The 27,958-nt window shown below is 40.1% G+C and overlaps 1 protein-coding gene across 1 annotated transcript; it reads left to right on the forward strand.

Annotated features, from left to right (window-relative positions):
• Positions 1 to 5,126: 5,126 nt before the first annotated feature.
• LOC108670486 lies at positions 5,127 to 27,958 on the forward strand. The gene is made up of 5 exons (XM_018157962.1): positions 5,127 to 5,451; positions 20,175 to 21,017; positions 24,051 to 24,238; positions 24,489 to 25,005; positions 27,852 to 27,958. Exons 1-5 carry the CDS (start codon positions 5,127 to 5,129, stop codon positions 27,956 to 27,958), a joined length of 1,980 nt encoding a protein of 659 aa, XP_018013451.1.

The raw sequence follows: 27,958 nt of genomic DNA on the forward strand, positions 1-27,958 counted from the left end.
TGTATACCCAGGCCTGATAAGACACAGCAGTCAGGTAGAACTTATGTTCCAATGCTTATCGACAAAGCAGCTGTCAATTAGTCGACGGCGAAAGCTTCAACTTGAGCAGACAGAATTGATAGCCGGGCTACAGACGAGCATATGCAACGAGGAGATACGCGTACGCTTTTAACCAGTAGGGCTGGACAATGGCATCGCACTATCTCAAAAATCATTCAAAAAATTCAACCTACACAAGCTTTAAACTCCAGGCTGATTTTATCTTGAGAAGAGCGTATCTGTAATTAGTTCTCTAGGACGCATACGTTGAGGCGCAGCCGCTCAGAGTTTGCAGGCAGTATGATAGGCTGAGGAAATGTTACTGAATGTAACTATATAAATGGAGTAACTCAATGATTTCAATATCCTTAGTCCATAGATAGAGTTTTCAGAAGAGACTGTAATTATCTAAATATTAGAATTAAATTTACACATTTTTCTATTGCAGAAGTGTCATTCTTGTTCGTAGAAGCGAGAAGTGAAACTGTATCAATTATACTCCCCTCCTTCAGGTCGTAAAAAATGTCATTTTCTGGAGAAAATGTTGAGATCTTGAATAAATTATTTAGGCAAAGTTTTTTTTATCATTGTGTGCCGCAAAAGTTATTTGATCGCCCCGTGATGTGTAATATTCGATAGCACATCGCTCCAGTCATCTAGCCAGGATGATGCACATCAGTATGATGCACATCAGTATGATGCAAACTAATTGTTCCCAAGGCTAAGAGATTGAGCGTCGTAAGAACTATTCCCACTTATGGAAACTTGAGTGGTAGAGCGAGTCGTGTGAGAGATAATTATGAGCTCTAATAAACATTAATTACTTATTCTGCTCATTTTTTACTTAGAATAGGATTTGACATTCACTTGAGGTAATGGAAAATCTGATACTTTAAAATATACACTTAAGTTTTTCAACATAGATTCCACGATATATTGTGAAACACATAAATTGACTTTTTTATTGCCTCAAATTTATATTTACAAGATTATCAGTAACATCCATGCATAAAAGTTAATATGAGATCCAAATAAAAAATTATTCATTTACCTTGAATTCATGAATATTATCACTCGTACATTTTGCTTATGGAGTCTTACATGTCGGATATGAGCTTTCATTTGTATACTTGTTATATGTTAATACATGCCTTCTGACATTCATGAGCAGATTCTATTAGGTTCTGTAAGCAGGAGCAAGTAGTCCGAACGTTAACATATTCGTCAATGCTGTCTATATTCACTCGTAAGCTGGACGATCAGGTCGCTGAATCACTCTTGCATGTCATCTATACAGGCTGACACGGTACAGGTCGTCTATACAGGGAGACATGGTGCAAGTCATTTATACAGGCAGACACGGTGCAAGTCATTTATACAGGCTGACACGGTGTAAGTCATTTATACAGGCAGACACGGTGCAAGTCATTTATGCAGGCAGACACGGTGCAAGTCATTTATACAGGCAGACACGGTGCAAGTCATTTATACAGGCAGACACGGTGCAAGTCATTTATACAGGCTGACACGGTGTAAGTCATTTATACAGGCAGACACGGTGCAAGTCATTTATACAGGCAGACACGGTGCAAGTCATTTATACAGGCAGACACGGGGCAAGTCATTTATACAGGCAGAGACGGTGCAAGTCATTTATACAGGCAGACACGGTACAAGTCGTCTATACAGGCTGACATGGTACCAGTCGTTCATACAGGCAGACATGGTATAAGTTGTCTATACTGGCAGACACGTACAGTACAAGTCGTCTATACAAGCCGACACGGTACAAGACGTCTATATAGGCAGACACGGTACAGGTCGTCTATACACGCAGACATGGTACAAGTCGTCTATACATGTCGACACTGTACAAGTCGTCTATACTAGCAGACACGTACAGCACAAGTCGTCCATACATGCCGACGCGGTACAAGTCGTTTATACATGCCGACACTGTACAAGTCGTCTATACATGCCGACATTGTACAAGTCGTCTATACATGCCGACACTGTACAAGTCGTCTATACATGTCGACACTGTACAAGTCGTCTATACAGGCAGTCATATGGTACAAGTCGTCTATACATGTCGACACTGTACAAGTCGTCTATAAACTAGAAATCTCAACGCGTCGTCTATAAGTGCGCTCGGAAGCAGCTGCCGATGAAACTCGGAGCCTTGAACGTGGCTTCAAAGAGATGGCAATCGTTCATCACCTGAGAACAGTGAAGGTAGGCGAGCTGATATGGCTCATGAGTGGCACCGAGCGGCATTTTTGATGCTGCCGACACCATCGGCTTTTAGACTTCGCCCGCAACCAACGCAAACAACCGTGAAATTTTTATCGGATTTTTGATCTGCAATCAAGACTTCCCGTGAACTTCATGGGAAGTCATCAATTCAACTTCATGATGAAATGTAATGTATTTTATTCATGTAATATAGGTACAAGTTTTATAGGTCTTTCATGATAAAGTTTTATGGTCGGATTGATGTCAAAGCTGGAAGATTTCTCAATCTAATTCTAAGGCGGGTAACATTTTGCACTATATTTTCCTTATGAAATTTAATAAAAAATAATTCTTGCGGCAATGAATAAGGCTGTTTAGGCCGATCTTTATATGGATTATTTTCTAAAACAATTGATGAATGTCTTCAAAATTTAATGATGCATACATCTTCATTAAAATTAATATTATCAGGAGAAAATGGAATGGGCAGCCTAAATACATACAGTTGAAGGTTAAAATTATCTGTTTGGCTTACATAATTCTTTGACTTCCTTCATCAATCATCAATAACAGATCCTTTATTAAAAGTTAACTTATCAAACGAACACGTATAGACGAACAGTACAGGATTCAAGAGCAGAGTAATGGCCAGTATACAAGTTTCTATCACAAAGCGATGCGTGGTGGTGATCATCTAGATTTAAAATTAAATTTGAAGCATAAGCCAACAACAAAATATAAGAGCATACAGTGGTTGAACTGTCATGAGCTTCAATAACGATTAAACGATCCCCCTAAATAATTTTTATGATATTAATAACCTATTATTGGGTTTTAACTGTAGATGGAACACACAAACAATACACAGAGAAACCATTGCAGAAAACCCATTCAATCGTAGCCCATGCCCAAGGGCATAAAAACGTCGCCCGTTATCAGGGAGCTGCAGTGGTATTTTGGTGGCACTTTTCAAGAGTCGAAGCCATTCTGAAGCCGGGTTTATTTAGTCAGCACTAACTGATAGAAGTCGCAATGACGGCTTTGAGATTTACGGCCGTCTTTGAGCCGCGCAGCGCCGCCTCGCAATCGGCATTTCTTATCGTAAGCTTGCTTCTTATTTTATTCAGTAGAGAAGGCGTTGGAAAGCGAGGAAAACACGGTAATAAATCTTGAATCTTTCAGATACCAACATTAGTGTCACTAAATGGTGGCGCGCACAAACGTAATTAGTTTAAAATTGTGATCTACGAAGCCATTATAGACAAGTCAACTCGCACCTTTATAAGATTAACCTAATTAATTTGTGATAATCTAAAAAGTAAGATAACTTATGAAAATGTAATAAATAAACTTAATCTTCATGAGATTCGTTGATCGTCTAAATGGGAAGGAAGGCATCCTTCTTGATAGCGTATGTAAAAATCATGGATGCAACCCATTCTTACACATTCTTATACGACTTTCAGCTGAGGCCAGATACGCATCTCAGCCGTGCTTCGAGTCTTCAAAAAGCTTCTGTCCGGAGAGCATTAAAAGTGTGTAGGGAAGCATTAACATCGCTACATCTGCCGCCATTGGACTCCTGTAAGCTAACTTCAAAGGCTATGCAGTGCTTCTATACTATAAAAAAAGAGACGTGTCACCGTGTCTCAAGGTGCCCGCTCTCCCGGCCACGAGACAGGAAATCGCTCAAGTCAGACGGTAGCAGATCACAAACTGACAATTTATGACCACGAATTCACTTTGGTTGAGTCTGATTGCTATGAGGATAATTGCTGGTAGCTTGATACACGTACCAAACGTCGCGATGAAGGCCTTGTGACGTGGCAGCAGCCGTGCCAATCTCGACTGCAAGTTTAACTCTAGAACGCTATCACGTTATTTTTGTTTACGCAATGAAATGGATTAACGTTAAGGTCGTTTCATTGTGATGAAGATTAATGATAATGCAATAAAATATTTTTTACATCATCCTCATTAGTAGTTTTATAATTTATGTACCATTTCTTCAGTTGGATGAATCAATGAACATGTTTATTATAATTCCCCAAAATGATATCGTGAGATTAAATACATAATATCATATTGCTTTATGATGATGTTTGATTTCGAGACGATCTATAAGTAACATCGAACAATAGGTGTTGACAATTTCCCACACAAATTATCATAGTCAGGAGGTAATACAGTAAATTGAGTACAGTAATCTTCTGTTTCTTCACTGCATAGTTTATTTAACACATCCTTTCTAAACTCCAATTTACTGTTCAGTTGATTGCAAATGTGAACTAGAAATTTTTCTGAGTCTTTACTGCAAGTCATGTTATTTTTATTATCTCGCATTATTATAATTATGCATGTGACATTCCAAGCCTTATCAAATCCGGCGTTAGTTTTCTCGGTGTAGATCCGGTTGGATAGGCTCGTTATCGGGCAATCCGACCGGAGCAATAACAACGTTCATCTTGCTAACGAATAATTAGTGCATCCCATTGTATAGAGTTAATTGTAAATTAATTATATAGTCTTAATTTCAACGCCTCATAAGCCACACAATGAATTCTTATCATAACTGAGATACTGATAATGACGGGATGGTGACATCTCTAATATTAGTCATCACAATCAATTTTTATTATTAGAAAAATATTATTAAATCACCTGCTGAAATTGTCACAGCAATTAGAGTAATGATGCACTCAAGAAATATAGGAAAAATTATTATAGGGAAAGAAATTTGATGAACTGTGGGACGCTGAATGAACGGAAAAATTAGCGGCTGGATTTATTGATAAAAATAAAACTGAATTTATTGATTAACGGATTAAATAATCATGTGATAACATGGGTGAATGGAAGCTTGTGAGGGCGAGTCCTCTCGTGAGGGTGAGTCTCCCCGTGAGGGTGAGTCTCCTCGTGAGGGAGAGTCTCCCCGTGAGGGTGAGTCTCCTCGTGAGGGAGAGTCTCCTCGTGAGGGAGAGTCTCCTCGTGAGGGTGAGTCTCCTCGTGAGGGAGAGTCGTCTCCTCGTGAGGGAGAGTCTCCTCGTGAGGGAGAGTCTCCTCGTGAGGGTGAGTCTCCCCGTGAGGGAGAGTCTCCTCGTGAGGGAGAGTCTCCTCGTGAGGGTGAGTCTCCTCGTGAGGGTGAGTCTCCTCGTGAGGGAGAGTCTCCTCGTGAGGGTGAGTCTTCTTGTGAGGGTGAGTGTCCTCGTGAGGGTGAACATCCATGTTCAGTTATTCAGTATATATTTTTTGATGACTTGATCTGTAATTTCTTGGACAATAAACTGCAGTCTTCAAAAAGCGGTTGTGTTTATTAGCAATATATTAAATAAACTAATATTTGTTCTATACTTACTCTGAGCGTGAATGTTTAACTAAAATTAAAATAAAGCATTCATTATAAATAACTTTTACGACACCAACTGCAAAACAGAGAAGCCTGAGTACAAATATGCATGACTCATGCCTCAGCGATTCATGAGTATAACGAATCTCCTGAAATTCAATGGTGATGTTCAATGATAGACGCGCGATAGTGAGAATCCCCAAGTGTTTAGAGTTATCCTGCGTAGGATAAGGGGAATATCCTGGCTCGTCTCGTGGCCCTGGGTATAGGATAGAAGGAATCGGGCAAGAGATACCCGCTATCTTTACGATGATACGTACTGGTGACACTAAGGACCTAAATGATGTGTTTTACGACACTAAAGTGTGCTGCGTAAAATGTGTACCGCTTAGCTACATGTGAGTGGCTGTAAAGTATAAGAATATATATGAAAAGTGAAGTTTGTGGTGTTGAAACTAAAGTGTTTTTAAGCTGTACTTTTATTCTTGTAAGTGTGCGCGTGTCAGTTTTTTATTAGGTACACTAAAGTCCGTCGTGATGGTCATTACATTGCGTGTTAAACTGTACTATCGATTATTCAATGTAAGTGGGGATGAAGATATAGTATGCGCCATAGGAATAACTTTCACATTTCCGAGCATGATACATTTTTATTACAGTGAGGTGTCAGTATAAATTTAGTTTCACTTTCCCAACAAACATTACCAGGCTGTTCCAGCAACGTTATTTATACGCACTTCATTAATTTCAGAACGCAGCTAACGCCATATTTTAGCAGCATCATTTCATGTGACACAGAATTCTTTTAATGGAGTTCAAGTGAATTTCAATAAAATAAACTAGAGATTTGAGATTTTTTGTACGAATTATACAATCGATTGGACACCATAGATACTTCAATATGCTGTCGTAAGGACAAAATAAAGATGCATAGACACCTTCCAGGCCATCGTTGTGATCGTTACAACACGCATAACATAAGTGACGTGAGCGCGACTACGTCACTCAAGCTCTGCATGACAACCGTTAAAGGCAAAGCCCGATTATTAATGGTCACAACGTTATTCCTGCCTGAATTTTAGGCTGACCATTCACTGATTATTATATATCCACGTGTCGTATCATCTTGCATCTTGTTCCTACCGGGACAGAGAAATAAATCAGGATGTGAAGAATAACTGAGGTCGGAGAAAAAAAGAAATCAGAACTCCGACTCTAAGATTTCCCTTTCGATTCCTCGTCCAGTGACATTGACCTCGACAAATGAATAGCTAAAGCCCAATAAACAATCGTGATTGCTTGACTGACGCGAGTGATCTGTCCATCGATGACAAGCAAGCTATAGAAAATATGACAAGGGCCCACAAACAATCGTTATCGCAAGGAAAATCGTGACGAACCTGCAAGGATTTGAATGACAAACACGTAACGGGATTCGGTCATAGCTCTCCAACGCTGTACAGCCCATATAGGCCGTACCATCAGAAATAGTTACGATTTCGTAATTCTGTCAGTCAATAACTGACGGCTTTTCAAGCTCAACCCACCAATCACAGACGAGAAATCGCCGCTGCGTTTACTAAGGTCGGTACGCTTACTTTGGGCGTTACATGTATTTAATTAAACCGCTAAATTACTTAATTAAGCCGCTACAAGTACTTAAGCCGCTTCATGTACTTAAGCCGCTACAGGTACTTAAGCCGCTACAATAATTAAGCCGCTACGGGTACTTAAGCCGCTACAGGTACTTAAGCCGCTACAGGTACTCTATATAAAGTTATAATATTACGGCTCCAAAAATGCGAGCTTGTGAAAAAGTCTTTGTACGCCTTCAAGTGGCCGACCACAGCTGCATCAACCTTCTTGAGAATTTTAACTGCTGGGGTTCAATACCAAAGTGTAGCCAAATGGTACAAAGTAGCTCTGGCATATATATGAAATTCGCAAGCGAGAAAAAAAATCAGCAAATAGCCAATAAATTTAGTAAATTTGTAAAAAGCGGCCATATCAGCGGCGCTGTGTCAGCTGATGGTGCGCCATATCAGCGGCGCTGTGTCAGCTGATGGTGCGCCATATCAGCGGCGCTGTGTCAGCTGATGGTGCGCCATATCAGCGGCACAGTGTCAGCCGATGGTGCGCCATATCAGCGGCGCAGTGTCAGCTGATGGTGCGCCATATACCCCGCACGGCCCACCTCCTTATCTTGCTGCCGAGGACGAAGAGAGAATAAAATTTGTTTAGGATTTGAAATAAGAAATTTAAAAATAATAATAATGATTAATTATGAATATGTGCGTAGATATTAATGAATCAAAGATTGAGGTACTCGTATTTTGTTTAAGATAAGGAAAAAAAAATTTTTTCTTAGGCATTGAAACTGGTTTCTCGAGTTGAATCCAGCCGTAAAAATTTTCAGCGATTTCTATAATTTTTAATCAATTCAATATTCGAAGTTTAATGTACAAAAATAATTGAAATTATTTATAAAATTTTTTATTCAAATTATCTGTATTTTTAAATTCACATTTTTTGCGGAAATGTTTTTCTCGGTGCGTGAAGAGTCGTAAGCGAGGCCGCGGCGGCAGTTCACGTGTTGTTATCAGTGTCCATATCGGCCATTTTGGCGGGACTCTCGTTAGGAGATAAGCGGCTGATAAGCGATATCTCCTTCTTTGCACGAACCAACACTGTCGTGGCATTCGCTCATTTCAAAGTTTGCACCAACACTGCGCGAGATAAGCGCGAGATAAGCCTTAACTCCACACATCATTAAATGTCTGCCATATCTAGCCTTATCTCGGCCTCGGGACTCTACAGTTTGGCGCAGATTTCTGCTATACACTCAAAAAAATCAGTGGCACATAGTCAAATAGTGATGCACTTTTTCCCTCATGTGGGTCATCCTAACCCTATTTGCCGAGCAAAAAAAAAGGGTGTATCAGTGCTACGTGCAGAAAATTGGCCATTATTTGGACAATTTGATCCATCCATTTAACTGGGTGCCGGACGCCGCCTATGAATCATGGGTTGAGGTAATAGATTAGTATATGATTAACATTTAATGAATATGTTATTAATTATGCAAAATTAATATTGCAAGTTTAATAAGCATTTAAATTGTTGAATGTTCAACTTTCATTTTTTGAATCATCTTAACATTCACTCTAAGATTTATTAAAATATTTAATCGAGAGTCCATAATGAGTATTCCAAGCAGTGATCCTCAACTTATCTTAAGCATTTACCAACTTTTTTTATGATCTATTTACATTTATTTTTGTTTCGGCATGAATCAAAAGCCAGTCAAATCATGCCACAGCAACGCATGGCAGTCGTTAAAATTATATTGCAGATGATAGTAATAAGAACTATAACGATAATAATATTGCAGATGATAGTAATAGGAACAATAGCGATAATAATATAGCGGGTAATATTAATAAGAACTATAACGATAATAATATTGCGGTTAATAGTAATAAGAACTATAAACGATAATAATATTGCGGTTAATAGTTATAGGAACTAAAACTATAATGATGTTGCGGATGGTAGTAATAAGAACTATAACGATAATAATATTGCGGATAATAGTAATAAGAACTATAACGATAATAATATTACGGATAATAGTTATGAGATCTATAACGTAAATAATTTAATATTGACTTATAGGTATAACCACGATGTGAAAATTCATGTACAAATTAAGAAAAAGCATACGGATAACAATTACAGAAGTAATTGTAAAAAGATAACAATCAATTTAATCGATAAATAAATTGCCTCATATCCACGAAGTATCAGCTAATAAATCTTCATTTTGAAGGCGAGAATAACTTGAAAAAAATATACCTTTAAAAATTACTTTTTAAAGACAACACTTCTAAAGAATCCATTGTCTCCAGTGTTGAAGATGTACAATGAAATTCTCATTTTATTTTCGAATATTAAAAATTAATATTTCAATTTTTTTAATATATAATTTTTTTCAAAATTATTTATTCTATCAATTGATTCATGCATTGCCACCGACTTCACACAAGTATGCAAAATTTCAGATCAATTAGACAGGTAAAAGTGAGTCAAATATCAGTTATAAGATTTGTAGCTGACAAAATTATTTTTTCAATTTTTAATACTAAAAAATTATTTTGTAAAATTATTTATTTTGACATTCGATTCATGCATTGTCTCCAACTTTACGCAAGTGTGCAAAATTTCAGATCGATAGGATAAGTAGAAGTGTGTTAAATTTCGATTATAATATTTGTGGCAGACAGACAGACAGACAGAAAAACAAGAAGTAAAGTTAAAGAGGAGTGTTGTAATATACATTTTTACATTCGGTTTTTCAACTATGCCATTTGATGAAACTTAAATAACCTATTGTATTTATTCTGAAACTTTCATTGTAGAAACCATTTATTACAACCTTTTTAGAACTTAGGATGAGTCACAGTATCTTTAAGTATCACCCTTTTAGCATTAAATATAACTTGAGTTCTAAATGATCTCAAAATGTACATTTACGGAGGTACGATTGTTATAAAAAAAACAACGACTCCCGTGCCATTACTGTACACTGTGCAATCATTTAGAACTAACCAGGTACGATTTATTAAAACAAAATGAATGATCGTAGAGTGTACTGCTAAGGAGGTACGATTGTTATTAACAACAACGACGCACGTACTTGACATTACTGTACACTTTGTAATCATTTAGAACTAACTAGGTACGATTTAATATAAAAAAGTGAATGATCGTAGAGTGTATACAGTTAAGGAGGTGCGATCGTTATAAAAATACGACGCCCGTGCCTTTACTGTACACTGTGCAATCATTTAGAACTAACGAGGTACGATTTAATTATTTTTTATTTTAATACAACAAAGTGAATGATCGTAGAGTGTACAGCTAAGGAGGTACGATAAAGCCACTATTTTATCCCCTGACCCGGATAGCGAGTCGAGTTGCTTATGCTCCTCTGATAAGAAATATCTAGCAGATAACAGGGCATCCTGCCGCTGATGTGACGACGGGTAGCTTGCGTAAACACCCTGCACGAGGGCGCAACGATATCAGGGAAAATTTAGTTATTTAGGGTAAAATTACAAACTTATAACAACATTCACTCAATTGACAAAGAATATGAAGCAATTTCCGGGAAAAACGTCTCGTGGTTCGTGGAAGCATCCATGATTAGCTTTACTAAAAAGTTTGACTGAGCTGACGGATGGGAAGGACCGGATGTGTAATTAGTCTTCAAATTCAACGGCTGCAATAAATCCCATCGCAACACTGGACTTTACTCCTTAAAGTTGAAGTAAATTAGCTGCGACATTGCCTTGTCTAGAAAATAAAATAGAATGGCGGGCATGATATGTTACCTTGATGTATAAATAGAGATTTTTTCTTTACAAAATGAAATGAACTGATGTTTTCATTTCGAAATATCATGACGGGAGGAACTGTAACTAATATAAACGTTGATGTACAAGCCTTAATTTCAAATTTTGACTTGGTATGGATGCTTGTCATCTGAAATATCAGTGCACATTCGATCAAATTACGATATGGTGTGAAAAATCGTCATTGGATATTAATATTCGTTTACAGTGCTATAACATTGGCTCCTACTAATTTCAACAGTGACAGTATAGCTACGATATGCAGTGCGATGACTTGTATTTCAGCTGCTATTGATATCTACAGTAAAATAATCTATTAAATATTAAATCACCATAATTGTTTTCAAGCAATTGTCTGGATTTAGCGACTTAATTGTGGTGATTGTTCCTCGATATAAAATCATATTAATGAAGATTGTATATTAAACTCGCCCACGTGCTTCAATTTACTGTGTTTGTGTAGTGACTGTAAATTAATGTTAAAAGACTTTGTACATACAGTGTTGCCTCGACTTACGAGCGCCTTTGCTTGCAAACTTTTACAGATTAGAACCGGAGATTCGAGGTTTTTAGCCTCCGCATACAAACATTTCTCTGCTTAGGAACCGATTCGGTGCAATTAATATTTGATTTAAATTGTGTTTATACGAATCACATACCAATAATGCTTCTACATTAGGACATTTCCTAATACGAACCCAGCCACGGAACGAATCAAGTTCAAGTCGAGGTATCACTGTAAATACTGAGAAAATACATCAACTGTAACTTTGCCTTCCTAGTTAACACATAACGTATACTGAATACTTACGTAATATATCGTGTGTGTACACTGCGCGTTATCGTGAAAATATTATATTTAAAATAACACTATTTCTAGTTTCCTGGTGTTCATAGCGGTTTTATACTCACGGAAACTAAGCATTAAAATTTACAGGTCAGGTCTCGTCTTGTGAGTTTCTGCACGATTATGAAGGCTCCTGGACAGACGCGGGTTGCCCGAAGACAGATCGTCTCACTCAAGCCTCATTAGACGGGAAGATGATGGCTGCACTGCCTGCTCCATCTTACGTTTATCGGTGCCATCGGTGACGGAAAAAACCTTCTACGTTGCGTGTCCGTCTCTTATATCATGGTTAAAGTAAATAAAGTAAGTACCCATGAAACAGTTCAGTAGTACTTGAAGTTTCGGACATGCCTGCCTGCTAGGTTCTGTTGATAATCACATGGCGTCTGGATGCCTGTCAAAGATTTCACATCGCGATAACGATAGACAGACACTGCACATTTTTATTGACCTGCCAATCGTGTAAAATCAAAACATCAATCGGAGGCTAGAGTAGATGCGCTGTCGAATGAAATCGAATTTTTCCAAAACCAATTTTTTATAATATTATTCTAGTATTTTTAGCCTATATTTTTTTTCGTTCTTACCCACGAAAGATTTAATAAGAAAACTTAACGGTTACTTTAGTTGCTTTTACCCAAATTATCACTTTATTTTAAAGTCTTTTGAATAATTCTCATGCATACTGTGAAAATCCGATTGAGGAAAGAGCATTTTTAATGCGCGTTCAATTATTTATTATACAATTACTGGCAAGAAGCTCTACAAAATTTTAAAAATTGAAGACTTTTTTCTATGTTGGGAAGGGACACGAAAAGTTTCTTTCGTCAAATACTTGAACACGTACCAGAGATACGTTAATCAAACTAATGATATGCAAGGTATTTACTTAAAGCGTATCAAACATATGCACTTTTCAGCTATCTATCGTACATACAGTTTTATTTGTAAACAATTTATAAAAATCACTTATTGTGGGAAATTTCCCACCGTTAATCATATTTCTATTCTTTAAACTGAATTTAGTAGTAATTTATATTTGGGTAATATTAAGATAAGTCTAGGGTAAGTTTAATGTTAGGGTAATTTAGGTCAGACCTGGGTTTCCGCAAATAAGAGTAATCACTGATACACCACCGTAGCCACACGCAATTTCATTATCTCCAGCCTGCCTGTCGTCGGCCTCCGATACTTCACCAGCATTCAACCATAAGTCTAAATTTCTTCTTTGTTCTGCGATTTATCTATTCCTTGGTTTGTGTGCCAGAGTTTCTTTCGTTTTGTTTAGTTGCTAACCGCTTTGCTTTATTTTCAACTGGATGTTTCAGTTTCAATTAATTCTATTAATGGTGATCTTAATCACGTTCAACAATTAAAATTCAATTTACTTAAAGTTCAAGATGGCGGCACTGAAAATAGCTGTGTTGTCAATAACGTAAGCCGTCACTTGTTCATTAATCTTCTTTCAAATCAAACTCTTCAACTATTCTATACTATTTCCTAACTGAAGCATCCTCCTTAATCTGATTTCATCTATTTTCATTGAACTGTCTCTTCAAAAAGTGTATTACCACACTGAGTCCACAATTAACTCAGGTGTGTTAACATTCAATTTTAATATTTGTTTTAAACTCTCACATGATACTTTGAAATTTAGAAACGGTTACTTGTTCATTCACCTGTATTCAGCCTGCACCCTTATTTTTATTTTCAGTATCACTCCATCTGTTCAAGACCAGCTGCAACTCTTTGGTGCCGATGACGATAGCATGACGCATTTTCTGATGTCCTTGATTCCCTTGCCGAGACCATTGCCGACTCCATCAAGTCTACCAACAATTATTGGTTGATCAACGTTCATCTATAAATAGTTCCATCTAAATAAATTAAATAAATCTCTGAAGCTATCATTCCACTTACTATCATTTGCCTTAGGAACGATTGTGTGAAATTATTCATATTATCGGTACTAGAAGTTCGATCCAACATCGATCTTAGGAAATATTTCAGTTAGTATATTTTTTAATCCACTTCTACTGAAGAGGAAATTAACATAAATGAAATCTGTAATTTTAATATATAAGTTTTAGTAAATAAGTTGTAGGATCTTTGTAGGATTTCAATACTCTTTGATATGACCTCTACCAGTCGAGTGCAATATTCGATGGTGTGTTTGATGCTGTGGAGGTGAATGTTAGTGAGCTCTGTTATATTATTTATTGTTTGATAGTATACGCATTAATCAAGGTGGGTTGATTAGGTTTTTCTTGATTTCATCATAAATTTAGTCTATTATATTTGTTTTGAATTGCATTATCAAAATACTTGTATCATCATGGTTAGAAATGGATTTTGGAACAGGATCGCAAGGGAGATTTGGAGTCTTTAGCGATCTTGAAAATCCCCAACTTTATTTGACGTTTTACCATGAATAGTGTTTCAGATAAAGATATCACGATATCATTATCCTGCTGATGATATCAGCAAGATAACGATATTGGTTGCAAAGTTCCTGTGCATGATTGCATCGCTGTTCGTTACGCTGCCGAGTATCAAGGCTGCGCGATACGGCGCAGAGAAATCGAGCCAGGTTCTTATCTATGGCAACGCGCAGCCTATGTCGTGTCGCGAGGCTATTAAAAGATATGTATAGGCATATTTATCGGCCATGTCAGAAATGCAATGGTTATCATTACGCAACGCAGGCGCTGAGATCTTCATACGACAGAATATTTTGCAGACTTACTGTGGAATTGTTGACATTACTACACAGCCTTGAAATAAGTAGTAAAATATAAGTAATTATGCACATAATATTTAAATTATTATTCTTTTTTTAACGAGTTCAGCCTGTTATTTCACTAATTTGCCCTCAAGTTTTTCAATTAGAAGCAGAGGTCAGGAGTTCACCACAATGAACGACCAATGAAAAACTAGGTTACATCCGTTCACTTCGACTACGAATGTAAGAAGACTTATGATTGGCCGCAGGACTTCAAGAATTGTTGGTGCTAGCCTATCGAATGTTTCGGACGATGTAGTTTCAACTTTAGCATTGGCAATTTGTTTCATAGAATAATTTTCATACGCAACTAAATGCTTAATTTTTTTCAACGTATTTATGATGTAATTTAAATTAATGCCGAGCTACTTCCCTCTTATATGCTACATTCTTTTTACTTCTCCAATTTTCGTATTGGAATTAAAATTCCAGGGTTAAAAGAATTCAAAGAAGAAAAAAGAAGAAAAGAAAAGAATCCAGGGTGGCGTTTCTGTTTCATCCATTGCTCGTTTAAAATAATTTGTTACAGCAAAATTGGTTACAGACCAAAATTATTCTCGAGCTTAGGTTATGCATAAGTAGAACCATACCAGAATGAAATATTAACCTTGCATTTTGCCGGCTTACAAATTCTAAGTGAATTTCATGGTCTCGGGAGATTGCCATCGAAGAGCAGATTGGTCTGGAGCCTTGTCGATTTCTCTCGGACTCCATCAAACCATATTGGAGCGGCGTCGTGTAGCAAGCATTTACACGCTAATTTCCTTCTATTACTTAGCAAGAGTGAGAGGCAAGCCTATCTGTTCGTCACAAAATTGAAGCCTCAATATCTAAGACCTATCGAATGCAAATGAGCTACAAGTCCTAAGAAAGAAGTCTGAGTTTTATCCATTGAACAGCGGCGCTATCATCTCGTCCATCGGCGAACAGCTCCAGAAATGTTTTGCAGCTTTAGACATATCGTGTCTATCATCACGTGTATGTAAAAGATGACTTATAACAGACATATCGCTCTCAGCATCAGTAAATGGAATGAGTTGGGTGTTATCTTGCAAGGTATCTATGGTCCCGTTGACCCTGATGCGTCAGAAATCGAACTCCTGCGTAGTGCACAATCTTTGCCCACGATCACCTCGTACAAATTAAATTTTAGATCAATACAGTTTCTCGACACTGATGAATGTTCATTACAACTTCTTACTAATTCCTGCAATACTACACTGTATCTGCATTATATTCTTGTTCATGCTGCTATGGAATAGCTTGGGCTCGTCCAAATACAACACGATGTGAGTAAAGCAATTATGAATGCACAAAAAGTACATTCCTGGGAAATAGAAATATCAAATAGTTTATTCTGGTACAATCTACTACGTAGTACTACTATGCACACTAATTATTAACACTTGGTCAGTCAATGGCTACTATGGTTACTTTGTCTTCCCCAAGTACGAATATACGAATAGTCACGCTTACTTTGAAGGCATTCGTGTAGATTAAATTTTTTAATAATCTCAAAATAGTCAACGATCCATATAGATTTAAATCTAGCAATGCTTCTCAGTTTTCATTTTCCTAACTGTAACCTGTTAATTCCATTTCAATTGATGGCTTCCATATAACTATAATCTTTATTATATTTGTATTAAATGATATTTAAACCGCAAGTGTTCATTCACAGCGCTAACTCATTCATTTCGTATGTCAATTTTACCTGGAATTGGTATGAGTTGAATGGTTTAAACGATCTAAAACTGACTTAAAGTTAAGAATAGGAAAGCGTGAAGTTATATCCCATCCCATCAAATACGAGGACTGAAGGCTGTGCGTTATGTCCGAACGTTTAACGGTACACTGAAAAGATAAAAATTTCATCCTGCGGCCATATTCAAACTTTGGAAACGGTGTTCAATTTAAATGAATTTTCCTCTTGACATTTTGTAATTTCCATATATTATATTATTATTAGAATATTATTATCATGTGACCGACTTTTTACGGCATATTAAGGTCAAGGGACCAAGTGTTTGCAGTATTGTCGGGTATATATATAAGGACGATGATTTTGAAAAGTTAGTGGATCGATTGGCGTGTAGACGGTAAGGTGGTCCTGACTTTTCAGGTAGGAGTAGCATTTTTTTAGACTTTAACGAATGCATAAGCTTATAGTATACATTATTATAAGTTCATTGCCACATCACTTAGGAATTTCATTGCCACGATGCTGACAACGATCATGGACTCGGAAAAACTAATATATATATTTGTCCGAATATAGCGTCCTAATTTCTGTTCGTATCACTGGTACACCTTATGGTCGGGCCAAACTGGGTCACAATTATTCACTCAAGGCAAAAAGTTAGCCGTTATTCAGACAAAGTTTCAGCCATTTCTCTGCGTGAATGGATGCGTAAGCTTTAGGCATAAGCATCCTATAGGCGCCGGCGATGATCTGGCGCGCGATTGGCGGGAGATTTTTTATCTGCGGGAGATTTTTTTCTATCCACCGCAGAGTTTTTATCTTCCGCAGAGTTTTTATCTTCCGCAGAGTTTTTATTTGCTGCAGAGTTTTTATCTTCCACAGAGTTTTTATCTGCCGCAGAGATTTTATCACCACAGAGTTTTTATCTTCCACAGAGTTTTTATCTTCCGCAGAGTTTTTATCTTCCACAGAGTTTTTATCTTCCGCAGAGTTTTTATCTTCCGCAGAGTTTTTATCTTCCGCAGAGTTTCTATCTTCCACAGAGTTTTTATCTGCCACAGAGTTTTTATCTGCCACAGAGTTTTTATCTGCCACAGAGTTTTTATCTGCCGCAGAGTTTTTATCAGCCGCGGAGTTTTTATCTGCCGCAGAGTTTTTATCTTCCGCAGAGTTTTTATCTGCCGCAGACTTTTTATCTTCCGCAGAGTTTTTATCTGCCGGCAAGAAGGTTCTTATCCTCAGGGGGACCGCAAGTCCGTCTAAGTTTTGGCACAACTTTCATCTCGATCTGATAAAACCCAATAAAAAAACCTTCCCTTATAACCCTAACTTAGTTTGTTGTCGGCCCATAGGCACATATTTGATGGAAATTTCGACAGATTTTGTTAAAAAAGAAATGTAAAGTGCAAATTTTGGTTAAAAAATAAATGAGTTCCACCGTAAGCCGATATAGGGGGAAATTTAACAGATGTGCTAAGGAATTTCGAATTGTAAACTTCTAATTACCTAGTAAATGGAAACATCATACATTGTCAATTCAACCATTAGTATTCATTAATTAAAGATGCAGCAACGCTTTCAACAGAACTAGGTATTTTAGTGTATGTGCCCACTCCTTATTCATATTGTAGCGTTTCACATTCTGAATTTATTTTTACACAAAAAACGCTACTTTACCGTAAAAAATAACCGTACAAAACCTCATTTTATACAAGCAACATGATGTTAACTGCTTATTTATATCGTAGCGTTTCGCATTCTGAATTAATTTTAATACAAAAAACGTTGTTACCTTAAAAAACGTTACAAAACTTTATTTGTATACAAGCAACATGATGTTGACTGTTTATTTAGCGTTTCACATTCTAAATTCGCCTGATGCATCACATGAAACATTATTTAGCCTCATTAATTTCTCTAAATGTCGCTAAATAATGTCGCTATTAATTAATGTCGCCATTGTACATAACAACGTTAATGTCGCTATTGTGCATAACAACGTTAAAGTCGCTATTGTGCATAACAACGTTAATGTCGCTATTGTGCATAACAACGTTAAAGTCGCTATTGTACATAACAACATTAATGTCGCTATTCACCAAAGTTTAAAAAATCCAACAAGAAAAAGTGTCGGAGCAGTAAATCGTAACGAGGCAACATGCAAATTGTGGCGACAATTGGAAGAAATGGCGGCGACGAGGGCTTCTTGTTGCCAGCTATCGCGGCAATCTGAGGGAAGGCCTTATCGCGCCTGCCAGCCCTCGCAGCCTGAGGGGAAAGACGAGGGAAAGGGAAGGGTGGGGAGGTGCAGTAGGAAGTGATGGAAGGATGGGAAAGGGTTTGGGAAGAAGGGCGATAGTGAAGATGTGAAGGTGAGGGAAGATAGGAATGGAGGCATGGAAATGAGGGGAATGGGCAAGGAGTGACGGAATGATGGTGAGAGGATGAGGGATGATGACGAAGGAAGGGAAAGCACGACGTAGAGTGGAGGAAGAAAGGTCACAGAGGAAGTGAAGTTTGAAGGTTATTGTTGAAGGCGTGTAAAGACTGACGAGTAAAGGGAATAAATAGAGAAGGCTAGTGAAGAAAATAGTGAACAGAATGAAAAGGAATGGTGCGTCTTAACAACAATACGAGAAAGCTTGAACGTAGTCCAACAATTAATCTACAATGAAATCAAGAAACGTAAGTGAATAAGTTATATGTTACTCATATACCAGAAAGTAAATGCAACCACGAGCAACCATATTTTCCAAAGCGCTGTTCCAATAATTCTTATTGTCGATTTTGAAACACCTTTATCTCTTACAGAAATTTGCAGACTTTATCATTACACACAATTACTAAATTACTATTTAGTATCCTGCACTATTTCTTCTTTCATTAAAACATAACTTCAAGAAGGCGAATCTAAAAAACAAAGTCGTGGCAATTTGTCTGTTTTTAGCCTCCCAAGTCATCCACAGGATGCGCTTCCTCGCAGTTTCTTAATCCGATAACCATCGGCAAATTCCCGTAATTACATGACGGTATCAAATAACAACTAAAGCGCATTGCTTGTATTTGGCCAATAGACTCAATTACTCGCTTTTTCATGGCCACGTCAATCAAGATAAGGAATAACCCGACGGCAGGAAAAATGTCGAATGCGTTCATGGGACGCGAGAAGGTGAAGACCAAGCGTCCATAATGGCAGTGTTTCATTACATGAATCTAGCGAATAGGTGTTTAGGTGTGACTGCAGGCGGTGGTTGAGGCGTTATAATGGAGCTGCGGCTTATCTTTAGTTGGCCAGTGCTCATGCTATGGCTACCTGGGCTTCAGCATGACAATTTAGCGCCGCTCAAGCGTGAGCCTGGAGACCTTTTTTGGTCCAAAGTTTGAACGCAACGCGCTCGTCCTGATGCTTTCGGAGCTCTAGCTCGGAGAACATGCAGTGCAGCTGAACATGTAGTGCCTTGCAGTGACTTGCAGTGTCTTGCAGTGAACTGAAGCAGTGATATCCAAGCTTATCAGCTGAATATGCAGTGGATTGCAGTGAACTGAAGCAGTAACTACTAAGCTACAAGAATATACCATAAAAAAAACTTCGAAGAACTCCAACATCCTTTCCTAAATATCGTCCACATCCTTCGTCCACATAATGTTCGTCACGGTGAATGTTGCCTCATGTGCGAATGATGCTGTCAAATTATAATATAATATAATATAATATTATATAATATAATATAATATAATATAATATAATATAATATAATATAATATAATATAANGTCCGGCGCTGCACGTCATCATCGTCGCTGCTGCAGACGAAGGTCCGGCGCTGCACGTCATCATCGTCGCTGCTGCAGACGAAGGTCCGGCGCTGCACGTCATCATCGTCGCTGCTGCAGACGAAGGTCCGGCGCTGCACGTCATCATCGTCGCTGCTGCAGACGAAGGTCCGGCGCTGCACGTCATCATCGTCGCTGCTGCAGACGAAGGTCCGGCGCTGCACGTCATCATCGTCGCTGCTGCAGACGAAGGTCCGGCGCTGCACGTCATCATCGTCGCTGCTGCAGACGAAGGTCCGGCGCTGCACGTCATCATCGTCGCTGCTGCAGACGAAGGTCCGGCGCTGCACGTCATCATCGTCGCTGCTGCAGACGAAGGTCCGGCGCTGCACGTCATCATCGTCGCTGCTGCAGACGAAGGTCCGGCGCTGCACGTCATCATCGTCGCTGCTGCAGACGAAGGTCCGGCGCTGCACGTCATCATCGTCGCTGCTGCAGACGAAGGTCCGGCGCTGCACGTCATCATCGTCGCTGCTGCAGACGAAGGTCCGGCGCTGCACGTCATCATCGTCGCTGCTGCAGACGAAGGTCCGGCGCTGCACGTCATCATCGTCGCTGCTGCAGACGAAGGTCCGGCGCTGCACGTCATCATCGTCGCTGCTGCAGACGAAGGTCCGGCGCTGCACGTCATCATCGTCGCTGCTGCAGACGAAGGTCCGGCGCTGCACGTCATCATCGTCGCTGCTGCAGACGAAGGTCCGGCGCTGCACGTCATCATCGTCGCTGCTGCAGACGAAGGTCCGGCGCTGCACGTCATCATCGTCGCTGCTCGACAGCCTCGTCCTTTGTGCGGTCGTCACGGCGGGGCGGCGGACGCCTGTATGTGCTGATACCGTTTCAATATCCGTCAAAAAGACAGCGGCTTTTGGCGCCCAAAAAAGAGAATTTTTCTGGAAATCTGGCGAGGGAAATTTTCTTTAGCAATGGTCAGGGAGATCGCGCTGCCGATAAAATGCCAAGGATGTTTGCACGACACAAAATACAAACACTCGAGCTTCATTTTTACGCGTGGAAAGCGCGTGATTTGTTCGAGGAGTCACGCAACTATAAAAACTGAGAATAAATATTTTAGTTTAGAGGAAGTTCATGAGATGGTCGCTTGATTTATGATCTATTTATATTTAGTTTCGTATTGTGGAAGTATTGCATGAAAATAAAGGAATTTCTACTTCGATTATTACTGCAAAATAAGTATAAAATGGATAGTAAATAATTATAACCAATCTTTGCGCCTGTCGTGGTTGCGATATTGTTCTTTTTGACCCCCGTTAACCAGCATTCATTCTAACCACCACCAGCATCATCAACGTTACCCTACACAACCAACACCACCACACCATTCCACCACTATCACAACACCACCCCCTCACTACCACCACACCACATCACCACCACCGCACCTCAAGCCGTCACTGTGCGGTCAGCCGAAGAAAATACTGAAATAGTTTCAGATTGAATTTTGTTATCAGCGCCGCCACGCGGGATATGTGCGAACTTGCGTGGTGGTGGTGGTGATGGTGTGGTGGTGGTGACGTGGTAGTGGTGGTGGTGTGGTGGTGATGGTGTGGTGGTGGTGACGTGGTGGTGGTGACGTGGTGGTGGTGACATGGTGGTGGTGACGTGGTGGTGGGACGTGGTGGTGGTTACATGGTGGTGGAGTGTTGGTGTTGTGTTGTGTTGGTGGTGGTGAAGTGATGGTGGTGAGTTTGTGCTGTGCTGTTGTTGATTGGGTGGTGATGTGTGATGATGTTGTGTTGGGGGTGAGGTGATGTTGCATTGGTAGTGATGACGTGTTGGGGGTTGGTTTGGTTGTGTTATTCAGTGGAAATTTTTTTGTGTAAAGCTTCAACGACGTTTTCGAAAAGACTCGCACTTAATTAGCAGGCTACAGATGGGGTGGATCTGGATGACGTTTGGATCAAGAGAAGAAGAACAAATTATCCCGCACTTCAGAGCCCATGTAATCCCTATCCTTGAGTACTGCTGCCAGCTCAGGACCCCGTTCACACTCGGGGGAGTGCTGTAACTGGAAAGGGTCCAGCAAACTTTAACCTCCATGATCAAAGGGATGGAGGGATGCTCCATCTCTTTGGAGGGATGGAGGGATCCATCCCTTTATTAAACTACTGGGTGAGGTTGCAGCGACTTGGTCCGCACTTACTGCAAAGGAGATGGGAGAGGTATTTCATTCTGTACACACGAGAAATAATGAACAGAATGGCACCAAACTTCGGAAGCGAGACCTTCAGGATTGGAACATAACATCTAGCGAGCGAGAGAAGAAGGAGACTGCAGGATTCCCCCACTACGTAACAGATCTGTGATCAATTTTTCTGATTTCTTTCCGTGGCGGTGCCGAGGCTGTTTTATATCTTGAAAAAGATATATGATAAGGTTAATTCACCATGGAGACACTCGAGAGACGACGTGACTGTTACTTTGGACATAATTCCTGATCGTCTGCCTCTGCACCACTATACCTATATACAAGCGGCGAGAAGCAAGCAACTGCATTGGTCATCAGCTGGCCCAAATGAGGGCGGATGCGCGGTAGTCAGAAGCGGCGATTCATCGTGGCCTGGGACTGCTACATATTCTACAGACAATAATGCACGCACACCATGAAGTGCCCCTGCGCTAACCTTCACTCGGAAAAATAAGTGAGGCTTTTTTTCAAATCGTTATACCCTTCATGATTGTGATCGAGCGGGACCGATCACTTATTTATGACATCGAACACACACGCCTCGACATGATCAACACAAGACGGTGATCACACACACCTCAAGATGATCAGCACAAGACGATGATCACACACGCCTCAAGATGCTCAGCACAAGACGATGATCACACACGCCTCGATATGATCAAAACAAGACGATGATCACACACACCTCGACAGGATCAACACAAGACGATGATCACACACGCCTCGAGATATTCAACACAAGACGATGATCACACACGCCTCAAGATGATCAACACAAGACGATGATCTCACACGTCCCGAGATGACGAATACAAAAGTCTCTGTCAAGCGGACGTGTCAGGCGAGCGTTGAAGGCATTCATCGCCACACTTTGTTGGCCCCGCAATTGTCAGCTCGAGATAAGATGAGCATCGCTGATAAGCTCTGAGAAATGACCACGAGACCTCCTCATTAACCCTTCGCTCACACTCGTTTAATCCATCGCCATGCTATTCCTACCGCAATTGTTTACCTAATTTTGTTCAATAGGGCGACAATGATCAGAATGACAGCTGACAAATTTCTTTTAGGTTCCTGAAACGAAGGTGAATATGCGAGAAAAAATTCTTTTAGAATCTGACAAAATCACCTTATGTTTCATAATGTCAGAGCAATTTTGAGTGTTATCTATATCTCTATTGATTTCATTGAATCTTCTGTCAAGATATATTTTATTTCAATTTATTTTGTGCATGCGGTGATCTGACTGAGTGGCTTATATTTTAAATGGAAGATGCTTAATTTTGCATGATTTTTCTAGAGTTTTCCCCCAATTAGTGGAGAATATCATGGATTTCTGTTATCGATTGCGTTAATACCCTGAAGGACTAAGCCGAGCCCAAAAAATAATTATACATTAGCTTTGTATCAGAGATTTTTCAATAAGGTTCAGAACGACAATAACTAGCTCGAAGCGATCATTCCTACCTCTGCCGGTAATTATTATCGTGAATTTTAATAAAATAATAAAATAATTATAATTTCTATATTAAAGTATCCAATGGAATTATCTTGGCCAAACCTAACCTAGCTTAACATCTTTGTTCTCAAGCCTACTTCCCTGCCTTCCTTGCTTTATTGCGACACCGTTTTCTGAACGGCAGCAACAAAGTCTGCTGAGGCTCACACGACCTCAGCAAAGTCTGCTGAGGCTCCTACGGCAGCAACAAAGCCTGCTGAGGCTCACACGGCAGCAACAAAGCCTGCTGAGGCTCACACGGCAGCAACAAAGTCTGCTGAGGCTCACACGGCAGCAACAAAGTCTGCTGAGTCTCACACGGCAACAATTAAAGTCTGCTGAGGCTCACACGGCAGCAACAAAGTCTGCTGAGGCTCACACGGCAGTAACAGAGTCTGCTGAGGCTCACACGGCAGTAACAGAGTCTGCTGAGGCTCACACGGCAGCAACAAAGTCTGCTGAGGCTCACACGGCAGCAGCAAAGTCTGCTGAGGCTCACACGGCAGCAGCAAAGTCTGCTGAGGCTCACACGACAGCAGCAAAGTCTGCTGAGGCTCACACGACAGCAGCAAAGTCTGCTTAGGCTCACACGACAGCAGTAAAGTCTGCTGAGGCTCACACGGCAGCATCAAAGTCTGCTGAGCCTCACACGACCTCAGCAAAGTCTGCTGAGGCTCCTACGGCAGCAACAAAGCCTGCTGAGGCTCAAACGGCAGCAGCAAAGTCTGCTGAGGCTCACACGGCAGCAACAAAGTCTGCTGAGTCTCACACGACAGCAGAAAAGTCTGCTGAGGCTCACACGGCAGCAACAAAGTCTGCTGAGGCTCACACTGCAGCAGAAAAGTCTGCTGAGGCTCACACTGCAGCAGCAAAGTCTGCTGAGGCTCACACGGCAGCAACAAAGTCTGCTGAGGCTCACACGACAGCAGCAAAGTCTGCTGAGGCTCACACGGCAGCAACAAAGTCTGCTGAGGCTCACACGACAGCAGCAAAGTCTGCTGAGGCTCACACGACAGCAACAAAGTCTGCTGAGGCTCAGGCTGGCCTCATCGGGTCATCTCGCCGTCACAACGCTAGGCCAGACAGCTGTCGTGCTGCACGTTTGTATTCGTTAACGTAAATTGAAAGCCAGCCACGGCGGTCAGATCAACGCGGGTGCCTGCTAGGCAGTGCCTGTGCCCTGTTGAACTTGAACGTCGATGTGTAAAGTGGATTCTTAATTGAAAATTATTTTCGGTTTACGACCGAACTTTGACGAAGGATGACTCTGCAGAAGACGTTAGTTGTAAAACGAATAAGCAAGTTGAAAATTGACCACTTCGAGAACGACGAAAAACGATGACCCCCATCGCGAAAGTTGTTCATGTATGACGATAAAAGCAAAAATAAATTTATTAATTACTCATGGCATCGGTGAGCGCCCCAGAATTACAATGTCGAACTCATCCCAGTGATATACGTTATTCTTATCACCGAGACATAACTCTAATCAAGAGCAGGTGTTTAAAGCTAATCTCGAACTCTTGAAGACGAATGTCCCTTAGGTTTATTTTCGAGCGACAGACACTAAAGAGAAAGACCATTAACGAGCGAGTTGCACTGATAACTCGGCCTCTAATAGGGCAGTCGAGCTCGGTGTAGCTCAGCTCTGCCATGTCCTCGCCCTTGTTGCTCCAATTTATGTGCACAAATACATTTATTGCTCAGCCATACGCTGCTTAACCCTTCACCGCTCAAGTATATTATCTAGTTAGGTAAGAATAACATTAGAACTTTAGTTAGCAGACATTAGTCTGCAACTCCAAGCCGTTAGCTTACCCGCTGCTGAGCCTTCTATTCCACGTCTGAGCTTCCGAATTTTAGGATTAAAAATGCGAGAAAAATGAAAGAAAAGTAAAGTTAATCGGACTTCCATCACATTCAATGCGTATAATTCGTAATCGGGGCCCGGGCTATAAAATCTATTTACGATTAAATTTCTTTAATGTTGACTAATTTATTAGTTCGCGTTAAACTCATCAACATCATTCAAATGTATCATCTAACTCTAACCCATGAGAGTAGAACTAAGTTTGTCCACGTCAACAGTCGTAAGCTTAAAGAAAGTTCGTGTTCATCACAAGACCAATGAACAAATTACCTTGCAGATATCTCGAGCGAGTCTCTTTTGAATGGTAATTGTCCATTGAAGAGTCGTGGTCTGATCCTGTAGCTGGAAATGTGTATCTGCCGAGACGAATTACTCTTGCCGAACACTTATGTCGGGGACGATAAGCCTTCACTTATCGATGCTGTGTTCCTTTGTTGCGGGAGAGCTGATGCGTTTTGGGTTGCAAAGTTACTTAACAAAGAATAGAAGCCCTGTCGCTTATCACAGATCTGCTGCAGGACATTATCTACCTAGGCATATACCCCCTAGGAAAATTGTACGGTGGTCGTCTCCGATTAGCTTAAGATTTACATCAGGGTTAATGTGCACGAATCCGGCACTTCGTAAGCCACTTGAAGTTCGGAACTCGTCTCAAATACCAGTTTAAGCGCAGCAGCGCATATTAGTCTTTAAAACAATTATTATAAGTCAACTATTCATCTGATATGTTTCATCAGATGATATGTTTCCTCCCCCATGTAATTAAAAAATCTCTTTAGTCACTAAGATACTAAGAAAGATCTTTTTCCAAAAGATACGAAGAAAGTTCTTTGTCCCAAAGATCCTAAGAAAGATCTCTGTCTCAAAGATACTGTGAAATATCTTAAAAACCACTAAGATATTATGAAAGATCTTCTATGTCACAAAGATGCCATAAGAAAGATCTTCATAGTTGGGCTGACAAGGGGTCATGATATCACGAACGGTTCGCCACTTTGGAATACCAGACCTTCATCAGTTTCGGGACCCCGCGTAAAGGCCGCAAGGGCCACATCATATTGAGCTCCACCCTCTCATTAGGAACAGTTTCAACCAAATTCCCAGCGCACACATCGACGAGTCAGTGTGAAATTTTCCCTTGGCTTCGAGAAGGAGAAGAACAGAAGCGTTGGACGAGCATTATCTTGGTGATCAGCAAAGCTGGCTCGAGAACAGTTATCACGCCGAGAATCGGTCTTTCTTTACGAGTTTCTTGGCTAGCTATGATTTGGTTCGGCCGTACGTCTCGCGGCTCTGTTAGCTACCATATCATGATAAATCTGAAGACAAGCGCTCAGCATCACGCCAGCTTTGGGTGCGCCTCTATATACTTTGCTCGATCTCAATCAGCCATCGAAACAAGCGCTCGAGCAACATTTGGTAATTTCAACCTGGAAAGGTTTCGTGTGGAACGAAGTGTTGAGAGATGGGGTCACTGATAGGTAACTTCTATTGATTTGATCTTGAAGACCACAGACATAGCAATGGCATGCATCTGCTCTAACCTCATACGGAGAGAGTGAGATAGTGTTTTGAGATACGCCGAAGAAGGCTAGTGGAAGATTTCTTCTAAGATGCTCCACATCACCGCACGCATAAAGTCTAACTCTGCCAAGACGTTTCCTTCAAGTGTTCTTCCTCAGTTCCCATACAACGATATGCTAAAATCGACTTCTGCGCTTAAATTGACACTTATCACATTAACTTAACAGTTAAAGGTTAATATAATTTTACGAACGTCTTGTTGGTCTTTTACGGCAGTGCTTGATTCTTGACATAGGATTTTAGTCTCATGATTTTCAATATAATTTGTGATTTTCGCAACTGATCAATCCTTTCAGAAATTTAATCAATTCAACGATAATTTCCACTTGAACGTATCATTTGATACATTATGTACCTTCAACAGTCAAAATCACAAAGCCAGAGCCGTAATTACGTTTTATTTACGAAGAGATTAATACAGCCATAGTAATATTATATATAGGCACTTTGGTAATTCAACAAAGCCGTCGAGTTTTGCTTTAACTCTCCCAGCAAACGAAGCTATCATGGTGCTGCAGAAGATGAAGCAAAATCCCCCGGGCTCGATGAGCTCGGGATCTAATTTCACAGCGAACGCCTCGAACATCCTGCGACGATAG

Source organism: Hyalella azteca, unplaced genomic scaffold (genome assembly GCF_000764305.2).
Source record: "Hyalella azteca isolate HAZT.00-mixed unplaced genomic scaffold, Hazt_2.0.2 contig15124, whole genome shotgun sequence".
In the NCBI taxonomy this organism is placed as follows: Eukaryota; Metazoa; Arthropoda; class Malacostraca; order Amphipoda; family Hyalellidae; genus Hyalella; species Hyalella azteca.